Raw genomic sequence first — 13,749 nt, forward strand, 5'->3', positions numbered from 1 at the left:
TAAAACTAAATAAAATAAGAAATGAAAGTTGGGATTTCGACATTTTTGAAGTTAGAACGATGAAACTTTTCTTCTTCGCTACTTTGGTTTGGATTATTAAATATTTTTGCTTTAATATAATAAGTTCACAAACTGTTTTGATTAAATATAAATTAATATGACATTCAGTTTGTATAAATGTTACTTTTAAATAATAATAAATAAATTTATTGCCAATATTAGTATAGTAATATATAGTTACACATTTATACATTTTTTTTTATGGATGATAATGGGATGTTTCACCCGCCTGCGCTAACGGTTTACGCTGGCGGGGCACCAGAGGAGGGTGATAAGATGAGCATGAGGTTAGATCAGTTAGCCCATCGTGACAAATTCACTAAGAATTTATGATGGTTTCCAGGGGGAACCGCGTGGAGGTCAACCCGACATGGTACATTGCTAGCTATGGGGTTATCAATCCACATTACTAACAATTCCTTTCCCCCTATACATAATTATTATGATTGGCGATAGGTACAAACTCAGTTATTGCTGGACTGATGGGCGTCCAGCGCTGGTTTTCAGTTTACCCATACCACAACATAATGAAATTAAAATATTACTATACATAAATAATAATATACATACATAGATTTAAGGGAATATAAAAAAATAGGGGATTTAAATTTGTATGGAATATCGTCATTTTTGAAGCTAGAACTATAAAAATGGAATTAACTTTATTCATTGGCTATTTTGGGTTAAAAACTTAAATATTTCGCTTTTCCTTCTGGTATATTTACTTTACTCTTTGGCTTTAGTTCACAAACTTGCTACTAGATGGCGGTGCACAGAAACGTAAAACGCGCTAACGTTACGTTTTGCCGCTCATAGTAATCGGTAGCTGTTATTTTATGTAAATATTAGACCTAAGAAAGGTCGTGAGTTCGAATTTGGCTATTTTTTTAAGCGATCCTTTGGTAAATCTCCATAAGTCGCTTTAAAAGTCGTTAATCATATACCACTTACTAGTTACTACCCCAGATAACATAATATTACATTTACTACTAATATTATAAACGCGAAATTAGTATAGTTGGACGGATGTCTCATGTCTGTAACTCTTTCACGCAAAAACGACTCGAAGAATTTTGATAAAACTTTACAGTAATACAGCTCATGCGGTATAATAACATGACGACCTTGGTGGTCTAGCGGTCTAGCACACCGGTTTACGACCGATGGTCGCGGGTTCGATTCCTCGCACGGCACAAAAATTTGTATTCATGAGTATGATTGTTTGTATCGGTCTGGGTGTTTTCTATGTATTTACAAAAAATATCTATGTATACGTATCAGTTGTCTAGTACCCATAACACAAGCTTTAGCTAGCTTTACTTGGGTCTAGATGGCGCTGTGTGAATTGTCCTGAGATTATTATTATTATTATAAAAGGTACTACATTTGCGGGTTTAACACCATAAGGCATTCTTTATTTTAATTCTTGGCCAAATATCTATATTGACACTGTCTCCCGTATAAGATATTGATTACGTGTCTATCTGTCTCGCTCAGGTCAATTCTATGACCCATAGACAAGGTCTTTTGCCACAGGTGGTCCTGAAAAAAATACAGATTAAATTAATCAAGTGGTCCATAGACATAGTCTTTTGCCACAGATGATCAATCCTTGTAAGTTCACATTTACAAGTCGAAACGTGTGAATACAAACTACCAACCATCACTAATTTATTAGGGTCAAATATAAAAATACAATAAGATTAAATCAGTCGTAGTGATAAGATCAGACCAGTACCTACAAGCAGCATTCGTTCACGAGTATGATGGATGAGCCAGCCATCACTGCTATACACTATTGAATTAGTATTAGTTGGTAGTTTTTAATCACACTTTTCAGCTTAAAAATGTAAAGTTATAATTATTTCAAAGAGCAACACACAAGTTTCTTGCTCATTCTTCTTGTGATGAGACAGCTTTCCGAATGAGCGGTAGATAAAAAAAAATGTTATGACTATTCAAAAGTGTTTAAATTAAGTTTATTTGAATAAATGTTTTTCTATTCTATTCTATTCTAATAGTCAAAATATATTAGAGAAGATTACAATTGATAAGAACTGTCAAACTAAAAAATACCTTATTTATATGAAGATATTATTGACAATTCTCGTTTGAAATAATAAGTAGAGCTTGTGTATAGGTTTCAGACAACTGATAGAAAAGAAACTTTGATAAATTTCTTTTTAAATATATACATAACTAGTTACTCGGCCCTGCTTCGCACGGGTGTACATGTATTATATATATAAACCTTCCTCTAGAATCACTATCTATTAAAAATAACCGCTTCAAAATTCGTTGCGTAGTTTTAAAGATTTAAGCATACATAGGGACAGACAGCGATAGCGACTTTGCTTTATACTATGTAATAATATGTAATAGTGATATATAGAAAAAACACCCCGACCAGTACAATCATAGTCATGAATACAAACGTTTGCACCGTGCGAGGAATCGAACCCGCGACCATCGGAAGCAGAGCCGTATGCTAAACCTTTATAAAAAAAATTGAGGTATACCTGCAAAGGTTCCACAGTGTACGGGGATGTTTCAGAGCAGCTACCACACAAATAGTTGGCGGGGGCGTGTGTAGCGCTAGCAAAGTCGTACGGTATTTGTTGCAGCCAAGCCGCTATAGGAGTCTTCTCCAAATAATGCTCTTTCCCTGGAATAAATTCCAAAATATTAATTCTAGAGTAGTCCAAACTTGATGGATATCTCTTCTCCAAGCAATGCTCCTTTGCTAGAATAAACTCCAAAACTTCAATGCCAGAAAAGTTAAATCTTAAAGGATATATCTTCTCCAAGCAATGCTATTTGCCTGGGATAAATTCCAAAACTTTAATGCTAAAAAAATTCAATCTTAAAGGATATATCTTCTCCAAGCAATGCTATTTGCCTGGGATATTTTCCAAAACTTTAATGCTAAAAAAGTTCAATCTTAAAGGATATATCTTCTCCAAGCAATGCTATTTGCCTGGGATAAATTCCAAAACTTTAATGCTAGAAAAGTTAAATCTTAAAGGATATATCTTCTCCAAGCAATGCTATTTGCCTGGGATAAATTCCAAAACTTTAATGCTAAAAAAATTCAATCTTAAAGGATATATCTTCTCCAAGCAATGCTATTTGCCTGGGCTAAATTCCAAAACTTTAATGCTAGAGTAGTCCAAACTTCATGGATATATCTTCTTCAAGTAATGCTCTTTTCCTGGAATAAATTCCAAAACTGCAATGCTAGAGAGTTCAATCTTAAAGGATATATCTTCTCCAAGCATTGCTATTTGCCTGGGCTAAATTGCAAAATATTAATTCTAGAGTAGTCCAAACTTCATGGATATATCTTCTTCAAGTAATGCTCTTTTCCTGGAATAAATTCCAAAACTGCAATGCTAGTATATCTTCTCCAAGCAATGCTCTTTACAGTTTGACATCCGGAAAATCATGTTTGCATGTGTTTTTGTCTCTTGCCTCAAAGATCATGACTTTACTTTTTATTGCATTATAAACCAGATTAGAATCCGTTCTCATTCTCGCTACACTATTACTTCAGCCGGTTACATTCGCCAAATAACACCGTAAAAAAACGACGATGGGGTGATTCACCTCAGGAGAATGCCCGGGAAGAAGAAACACAAGCTCGGGACTCGAACCCAGGCGTAAGGGCCTGCGGATGATTCAGACACGGTATAAATAAAAGTTTCACTACACCGACGGCCCCGGTAGTCTAGTGGTTTAGCACACCGCCTAACTTCCAATGGTTGCGGATTCGATTCTTCGCACGGCATTCATTTGTATTAAAGTATGATTGTTAGGGAGTTTTCTATCTGTAAAATGTAGGTATTTACGAAAAAAATATATATCTATGTATTGGTATCAGTTATCTAGTACCCATAACACAAGGTTAAGCTAACTTAACTTGGGTCTAGATGGCGCTTCGTGCAGCAACATGCACAGCCGATCCGCGGTGCGTCATCTGCGCCGCGCTAGGTCGCCCGGCGAACCATTGGGTGGGTGCTAAATCTTGCACCCCGCCCAAAAACAAAAAGGGGAAACGGCCAGCCACTCAGGCCCCAGGCCGAAGGAGCGTTCAGGAGGAGGGGATGGAGACGGCCCACGAGCCCAGTCCCCCTCCTGGCGATCAGGGAGGTAGGGGCGGTAACTAGCCGCTCCTCGATCGCTACCGGGCCGGGGTGACGACTGCGGGGGCGGTCCCACCCCACCACACTAGGCCCGAAGAAGTCGCGCGCATGTCCCCGCGCGCCTTCCCCAGGGAAGAGGAGGGGAAGTAGCGGGTTCCGCTATGGAACCCACAGAGATGGGGCCCGCTGCTAGAGTGGGCCACCGCCGCCGGAGTTGCGGTAGAATGTCATCGATCCCGCGACTCCGGCTTAGGCGTTGGGTGAGGGACATCTTGGAGTTTTTAGTGAGTAGGAGTCTCACAGTACCCGCGGGCTTCCCCGGGGCCGGCGGGTCTCCATGATGGATTTTCTCCAAGTCAAAAAAAAAAAAGGGTCTAGATGGCGCTGTGCGAATTGTCCTGGGATTATTATTATTATAATACCTTTTTCGACACGTTTCCAGTTGATAACCACATAGTTGTCTCTGTCGAACCGGTTGGACATCATGGGGACGCCCAGAACACGCGTCAACATGTTCAGTGCGTGCGCTGTGTGTCCAGGAGCGCCTTGGGACATAGATTCCAATCTGATTGTCTGGAAATTAAAAAAAATATTCTGACAATTGTCGGCAAACTGCATATAATGACATGATGCCCACGGCTACCTTTTACCATCACACCGCTCGCCATCGACAGGGAATTCATCCCTACACGCTGGAACCTAAGTGGTCTCGGACAGTGCGGTTTCAGAGGAGCTTCCACCCGCGTACACTTACATTGCTGAATGAACTGCCTGCCAACTTTTCAAGAAGGGTATATTAAGGTTTTTTAAGGGTCGGCAACGCGTGACACCCCTGGTGTGTCCGTTTACTATCAGATAGGCCGTATGCTTGATTGTCACCAGTTTAAAAAACATTTCTTTTATACGAGATTTGTGACCTCTTTAACAACGCTGGCGGGGCAGCAGTGGAGGATGAATGATGATGATGATGTGGTCAGGTCAGTTAGCACACCGTAACAAATTCACCAGGAATTTCATCAGGATAGCTTCCAGGGGAAACCGCATGGAGCTCAACCTGACATGTTACATTGTTATGATACATATACATGAACTACCTGCCGTGGTTTTCTCGAGAGACTACGGCTTGGATTTCCAAGAAGGGTATATTAAGGTTTCTTAAGGGTCGATAACGCGCACGTGATACCCTGGTGTTTCAGGCGTTCATAGGCTATGGTAACTGCTTACCATCAGACCATATTACCTACGTCGTATAAAAAGTGAAAGAGAAATGTAAATAAAATACTGTTTCTTATAGCTTAAGTAGGAAACAACTTTTTTATTTTATAAGAACAAGATCTATACCGTTTTTTTTATGGATGATAATGGGATGGTATCATCCATAAAAAAACGGGATGGGATGGACACATCAAATTAAAAAAAAATTAATTTGAATTTGAATGGGATGGTGTCTGCGCTAGCGGTTTACGCTGGCGGGGCACCAGTGGAGGATGATAAGATGAGCATGAGGTCAGGTCAGTTAGCACATCGAGAGATATATTCCAGACACTTCTCACGATGGTTTCCAGTGGGAACAGCGTGGAGGTCCACCTGATGGTACATTGCTAGCAATGATGCTACTATTCTCATTATTAACACTCATGGAATCACCTTCCAGCAATGGTATTTCCGAACCGATACGATATTGAAACTATTAAGAAAAAAGTTGATGCTTTAAAAGGCCGACAACGCACTTGCAGTACCCCTGGCGTTGCTCATGGGCTGCAAACTAGTCCTTATTCCTTTTTAAAAGGCCAGCAACGCACTTGTAATTGGCAGCAAGCTAATTTTCCAGTTAGCCCATCGTGACAAATTCACCAGGAATTTATCACGATAGTTTCCAGGGGGAACCGCGTGGAGGTCAACCTGACATGGTACATTGATAGTAACGGGTTCATGAATCCACATTGCTGACAATCCTCTTCCAACAACGTTACAAACAATCGTACTCATGAAGATGAATGTATGCATCGTAGGTGGTGGTAAGGTGGTGGGCTAAACCGCTAGACCAAAGCCGTCTAATACCTAATAGTAATAGAGTATACAAACAAGCCTGCGTGTGTACCTCAGTCTCACTTATTTCAGCCAAGCAGCTTGCTTTGTAAGCTGTTTCGGTTGTAGTGCAGATTAGGAAGTGAAATTACAGGATAAGAGGCGTGACATGTTAGTACTCTGGAATGACAACACGTGAGTGGTATCACGGGCGTCACGTGATAACGTGATGTCCGTAGTGCTGTTCACGTATACATACGACGGTTACCATCATCAGGTTACCATAAGCGTCTTTGCCATTAAAAAATCTACGTAAAATATCATTCACCTGGTTTCCACTCATAAACCCAAGGTTCGGCATGTCTTCTCCTTCACTGCCGAACCAAAGCAGGTTCTTCGGAGTCAGTACATCATCAGGGGTGATCTCTTGGAAGACCACGCAGGTCGATAGCTCAATGGATGCCATGGCGTGCTTGAGGAATGCAAACAGTGGTTCTTCTCCTGTAGAAGAATAAAAAAATTAATTGTCTATTAGATATCTTGGACATTGGTCCTTCGGGCCGGACTTTGTCAGAAAAGGAGTGTCTGTTTGTAATATTGAAATAACTGTTTTTTTACTACATGCATATGAATATAAATACGGTAGGTACATATACAAAAATAACATTTTTTACAATTTTTGTTTGTCTGTCTGTCTGTTTATTTGTTCCGACTAATCTCTGAAATCGCTGGACCGATTTTGAAGGGACTTTTTTTGGCAGGTAGCTGGTGTAACAAGGAGCAAATTAGGCTATTTTTATTTTAGAAAAATAAAGTTTATTTCCACGCGGACGAAGTCGCGAGTACAGCTAGTTTTTAATATAATATTAATGATAATATACTTGGACAATTCACACAGCGCCATCTAGTTCCAAGCTACGCAGAGCTTGTGTTACGGTACTAGACAACTGACATAAATACTTTACTTTTTGTAAATACAAACGTAATATACATAGAAAACACCCAGATTAATACTAACAATCATACTCATGAATACGAATGTTTGTACCGTGCGAGGAATCGAACCCGCGACCATCGGACGTAAAGCGGTGTATTAAACCACTAGACCACCGAGGCCGTCAATAAAGTTTTAATTATTATTATTAAAATCTTAAATCTAATTCGAGATATCTTTATTCATGTAGGTCTATTACAGACTCTTAGCGACCATCGGACGTAAAGCGGTGTATATTTAATACACCGCTACGTCTCACTAGACCACCGAGGCCGTCAATAAAGTTTTAATTATTATTATTAAAATCTCAAATCAAATTCGAGATATCTTTATTCAAGTAGGTCTATTACAGTCTCTTACATGTTAAATCTACCGTCAGTTCGGAGTGATTTCGAGATGAGAAGAACTGACAAGAAACTCAGCTCGTATTCTTTTTAAATAAATGTACATGTTTACAATAATACAGATTCATTTTTAAATTCAAATTTGGGAGTATAGAGTGACCACTAGCATATGCAACGTAGGCGGGTGCACCATTCCATTATCATCCATAAAAAAAACCCCCACCACGCCGCCACAAGTAAGCTATATATATATAAGAAGCACTAATAATGATGACGACTTAGGCTTTGAAGCCAGCTACCGCAAGGGAAACCCCAAGTAGCGCCCGTGACTTCTGACACGGGTGTAGTTTTACAAGGCCCTTTTAGAATGCATTAACACTCGCCTTCACTACTTGCAGCTTCCCCTCAGGCCCAACTAAGACCGGGATAAATTCATTTCTAATACAATTCACTTTAGTATCCAAAACACAACCGGCACGCTCTGCACTCGTCGACTGAATGCCGCGGCTCACCCAACGAAAGAGAATTATACAATTTTTTTTTCGGACCACTCTAATGCTGTAGGCCGCAGCTGGTCTTTACAGCTTCACCGGACGTTAAAGGGCGAGTGCAGATGGCACTCCAAACCCGCGGAAGGACTTATGGAGCGGCTGAAGGCCAACTCCCGCCTGACGGATACGACTGTAGTCTGAGGGCACCACTAGGGGTTCGAACCTCGGCTCAGGCCGTCGTAATTTCGATCTCCGTTTGAATTGGACGGGGGATCGATCGGAGTATTTATAGACCGAAATCAGAGTAGTAAGGAGAGAAGCGGGGGGTAACGGTTATCTTTTGACAAACAACTTAGTTCGGTCTATAATTACTAGATGGCGCTATTTACAATATTTGTAATAATCTTTACATTGGGTACTTCATTAGTACTAAACACAAACTACCTTCTTTTAATATCTTTTTAAAATCTCATACTTTTCTACAGTATTGATATGAACCCTAGCAAATACAAAGATAACTTACTATATTTCTCCTCGAGTCCATACATAACTATACCCAGCGGCCATAACTTGTTCTCATAGTAATCGACATTGGCTGCAGTTATTTCTAAAAACTCCGCGTCATCCTGGCCAGTACGTCGAGACAACGCTGGTCTCTCAGAGAGGGCGCCACACTCGAAGTGGTAATGGGCATTTATGTAGTTACGATCTGTGGGGGTGAGTAGAGAAGGAAGAGTGCGGTCCTCCTTCTAGAAGATGGAGAAGAAATAGAAATAATCATTATTAAACTTCTTTAACATCTTCCGAGGGTTTAGCATGCAATTTAATTGTCAAATTAAAAATAATTTAACATGCAAGTAAGTTTTCTATCATTATGAAATTAAAATTCAAAATATCTTTATTCATGTAGGTCTTTTACAGACTCTTATGATATGTTAAATCTACCGTCAGTTCGGAATAATAAATAAATAACCCTGGACAATTGACACAGCGCCATCTAGTACCACGGTAAGCAGAGCTTCTGTTATAGGTACTAGACAAGTGGTATATAAATACATACATAATATACATAGAAAACACCCAGACCGGCACAAACAATCATACTCATGAATACAAATGTTTGTGCCGTGCAAGGAATCGAACCCGCGACCATCGGTCGTAAAGCGGTGTGCTAGACCGCTAGACCACCGAGGTCGTGATAATAATACAGATTCATTTAAATTCAAATTTGGGAGAATAGAGTTATATAGATATAGCATCTTTACTCGGTAACCAGTGCAGTTAAGAAAAATGAAAAAAAAACAAATTTCGCATGTTGATTTTAATCTTAAAGATTATATGATATTTCATTGAATACTTAAAATATAAAATATTCTGAATAAGTAAAAAGTCATTAAGAAAAATCTTTCTTTCTTTCAAAAGCAATATAATATAATTAAAATACCTTCTCTTTAAATTTCTTAATTAAATCGTAACTATTTATTGGCGAGTCTGCAACAAAGATATTTAATCTTAATAATTATATTATATACACGAAAGTTTGTAAGTAGATATGGATGTTAAAATATAAATTAAAAAAATAAGAAATAAATGTATGTGAAGAGTGGAGCTTATCACTTAGGGGTATGAAAAATAGATAGTAGTCGATTCACGGACCCACTGAATATGCATATAAAATTCCTTAAAAATCAGTATAGGCGTTTCGGAGAAGTATGGTAACTAACATTGTGACACGAGAATTTTATATATAAGACTAGCCGTATCTGTTGTTCCATCTGCAAGAAATTTATACCCTATGTATACTTCTGATGCGTAAGCTATCACTGAAAACTTTCATCAAAATCCGTTCAGTAGTTTTCGCGTGAAAGAGTAACAAACATCCATACTTACAAACTTTCGTATTTATAATATTACTAGCTACCCAACCGCGCCCGGGTGTACATGTATTATATATATATAAACCTTCCTCTTAAATCAGTCTACCTATTACAAAAACCGCTTCAAAAACTGTTCCATAGTTTTAAAGATTTAAGCATAGATAGGGACAGACAGCGACAGCGACTTTCTTTTATACTATGTAAGAAGATAAAATAAGGAATGAAGAAGTGCTTGAGAGGATTAAAGAAAAGAGACAGATCATAGATATTATTGAGAATAGGCGGGGAAAATGTTGGGGCACTTGATACGACACGACGAACTAATTAACAACATTATAGAAGGAAAAATAGATGGAAAGAGAGGAAGGGGAAAACCGAGACACAGCTATATCAAGCAGGTTAAAGAACAAGTTGGAGTCGTGTCGTATCAACAGCTAAAAGGACTGATAGAAGATCGTGGAAGGTGGCGGTAGCTCCACCGACAAGAGCACAGCTCTTAAATTATAAAGATTAAATTGTACCTTACCATTGGGATCGATGCTTGCTCTGAGCATGTCCACAACAACTTTAGCAATTTCCTTCTGATCAATACATTTGTAGCCAATAGGCATATCCTGCAATGACAAGTCGTTATGAAAACATGTCTCAGTTGACACTATGTCTGGTAAACCTTCTTTTTTTCGGACTACTCTAATGCTGTTGGCCGCAGCTGGCCTTTACAGCTTCACCGGACGATATGGGGCGAGTGCAGATGGCAATCCAAACCAAAGGAAGTTATCTCAGGACAATCCACACAGCGCCATCTAGACACAAGTTAAGCTAGCTAAAGCTTGTGTTATGGGTACTAGATAACTGATACAAATACATAGATATTTTTTTTCGTAAATGCATACATATTATACATAGAAAACACCCAGACCGATACAAACAATCACACTCATGAATACAAATGTTTGTGCCGTGCGAGGAATCGAACCCGCGACCATCGGACGTAAAGCGGTGTGCTAGACCGCTAGACCACCGAGGTCGTCACCGAGGACTTATGAAGTGGTTCAAGGACAACTCCTGACTGACGGGTACAATTTTAGTCTGAGGGCACCGCTAGGGGTTCCTCGATGCAGGCCGTCGTAATATCAAGCCCTGTTTGAATTGGACTGGGGATCAATCGGAGGGATCTGGAAACCGTCGTGACAAATTTCCTAATGAATATGTCACGATGTGCTAACTGACTTGACCTCATGCTCATCTTATCAGCCTCCACTGGTGCCCCGCCAGGGTATACCGTTAGCGTAGAGATGCCATTCCATTATCTATACATATAAATAAAATAGAAGTGTCTTTTTGTAATATTGAAATAACCGTTTTTTACTACATGCATATGAATATAAATACGGTACATACACCAAAATTTTATTTTCAATTTTTGTCTGCTTGTCTGTCTGAAAGAGCTAAACAGATTCTGACGGGACTTTTATTGGCAGGTAGCTGATGTAATAAGGAGTAACTTAGGCTACTTTTATTTTAAAAAAATACTTTTTTATATAGTCGCGGCCTGTTCCCGCGACTATAAAAAAAAGTAAAGAAAAAAAATATATTTTTTTGTAAAATAAAAGACTACCTGCCAATAAAAGTCCCATCAAAATAGGTATAGCCCTTTCAGACAAACACATTAAAAAATGATATTTTGGTGTATGTACCGTATTTATATTCATATGCATGTAGTAAAAAACGGTTATTTCTAGTAAAACATATAAATCCGGTACTGGTAACAATCCCCTTTCCCCCAAAGATAGATATTATTCAAATTAAAAAATCATTTATTCATATAGGACATTTTAGCCGCTTATGAACGTCAAATTTTCACATTCTAATTTTAATTTTTTCCCTACCATCCAGTGCGGTATATACATCCAACTGGCAAGGAACTCAATTGAATTACTTTTTTTAAACCTTCCTCTTGAATCACTAAAAACCGCTTCAAAATCCGTTGCGTAGTTTTAATGATTTAAGCATACCTACATAGGGACGGACAGACAGCGACAGCGATCTTGTTTTATACTATGTAATTATATGTGCTAGATCTTTTTAAGATAGCCATACATACCACGACACTCTTCGTGTAATCGTAATGTCGTGGAGGACAGTGTTTACTCTTGTAAGGATTACTTATGTACAATATTTTATCTATTTCGGTAGTAGAGCTATTTAGGTTATTATTAAAAAACTTCACGCAAACTTCATTCTGAAGTTGACTGAAGGTTGACATTATAACATCTTGTGAGTGTATATCTGTAATATTAAGATTTTTAGATTTAGGTTCATTGTGTTTATATATTAACTAGCTTTTGCTCGCGTTAATTTATCCCCTTAGGGGTGGAATTTATCAAAATCCCTTCTATGGGGATACCTACGTCATAGTAGCTTTATGCAAGCAAAATCTCAGCCCGATCGGTTTAAAATTGACAAAGTTTCATACAAACTTTCATCCCCTTGGGGGTAGAATTAATCAAAATCCTTTCTTAGCGGATGCCTACGTCATAACATCTACTTGCATGCCAAATTTCAGCCCGATCCGTCAAGTGCTTTGAACTGTGCGTTGATAGATAACTATGTCAGTCACCTTTGAGTTATATATATTTAGATAATGTATATAAATGTTTGTTTATATTTATCTACTATCGTACTCGCGACTTCGTCCGTGTGGAATTTAATTTTATTATTCTAAAATAAAAGTAACCTAAGTTATTCCTTATTACATCAGCTACCTTCGAAGTCCCGTCAAAATCGGTCTAGCCGTTTCAGAGATTATCCGGGACAGACGGACATACTTGACATTTACTATTATATTTAATCCAATTCACATATCTTTTTTATTTATAGGCTATATTTTATCCTGATGTATAAGCTATATTATTGTAAAGTTTCCACAAAATCCGTTCAGTAGCTTTTGTGTGAAAGAGTAACAAACATCCATCCATCCATACTGACAAATTCGCGTTTATAATACGATGTGCTAACTGACCTGACCTCATGCTCATCTTATCATCCTCCACTGGTGCCCCGCCAGCGTAAACCGCTAGCGCAGGCGGGTGCACCATACTAAAAAAAATCATCAGTAATTAGGGGTCGTTCAAGTTACATAAACACATTTATTACAATTATTTACCCCCATCCCCTTTGTCAGCAAAAGTAAGCTATCCTTACCCCCTCCCCCCATGCTAACGTAAACATTTTTCAATTAATATATTGTTTTTTTAGCAAAGATTATGAGGGTTGCCATTCATGTAAAAAAGTAAATAACTACACCGATGACGTAATCATCATTTGCCCCCTCCTCTGACCCCCATGTCATCCAAAATAAGCAAATGTCTGACCCTCCACCATAGTGCTTACGTAATACTTGAACAGCCCCTAATCCAGAGCGACTGCAAAGGTAAGATAAAAAAAAAAATAAGTACCGTAATCTTTCTTGTTTATGGTATAATGAACAACTCCTTTCGGCCATAGTTTGCAATAAATGTATTTTATTAAAAACAGTACAAGTATTGTGAATTTCATTTCGAATATTGTTTATCACTATTGCGCTTACATACCTTTTTATGGATATAAACTATAATTCAATCATATGACTTTACTCGTAGAAAATATATAGGTATTTCCACCCAAGTCTTTTATCGGATTACTCTAATGCTGTTGGCCGCGGCTGGTCTTTATAGCTTCACCTCACGATAGGGGGCGAGCGCAGATGGCACTCCAAACCAAAGGACTTCTGGAGCGGCTGAAGGACAACTCTTGCCTGACAGATACTACGCC

The 13,749-nt window shown here is 38.6% G+C and overlaps 1 protein-coding gene across 1 annotated transcript; it reads right to left on the bottom strand.

Annotated features, from left to right (window-relative positions):
• Positions 1-1,479: 1,479 nt before the first annotated feature.
• Positions 1,480-13,494, bottom strand: LOC131845230 (uncharacterized). Its single transcript, XM_059194270.1, has 10 exons — positions 13,395-13,494; positions 12,041-12,225; positions 10,463-10,550; positions 9,504-9,550; positions 8,558-8,805; positions 8,120-8,126; positions 6,559-6,702; positions 4,625-4,775; positions 2,580-2,725; positions 1,480-1,602 (listed from the first exon to the last, which is right to left on the bottom strand). Exons 1-10 carry the CDS (start codon positions 13,492-13,494, stop codon positions 1,480-1,482), a joined length of 1,239 nt encoding a protein of 412 aa, XP_059050253.1.
• Positions 13,495-13,749: the final 255 nt, after the last annotated feature.

This window comes from Achroia grisella, unplaced genomic scaffold (genome assembly GCF_030625045.1).
Source record: "Achroia grisella isolate CSIRO2021 unplaced genomic scaffold, CSIRO_AGI_Agris_v1 utg461, whole genome shotgun sequence".
NCBI classification, from domain to species: Eukaryota; Metazoa; Arthropoda; class Insecta; order Lepidoptera; family Pyralidae; genus Achroia; species Achroia grisella.

Bases quoted from the DNA above. Each gene is read 5' to 3' on its own strand.
- LOC131845230 (XM_059194270.1), bottom strand. From the start codon at position 13,494: ATGAAATTCACAATACTTGTACTGTTTTTAATAAAATACATTTATTGC. The intron at 4,776-6,558 runs GTGAATGATATT...TTTAATTTCCAG, and splicing joins GGTTTATGAGTGGAAACCAG to ACAATCAGATTGGAATCTAT. The intron at 2,726-4,624 runs GTATTATAATAA...AATTTATTCCAG, and splicing joins CTGGAAACGTGTCGAAAAAG to GGAAAGAGCATTATTTGGAG.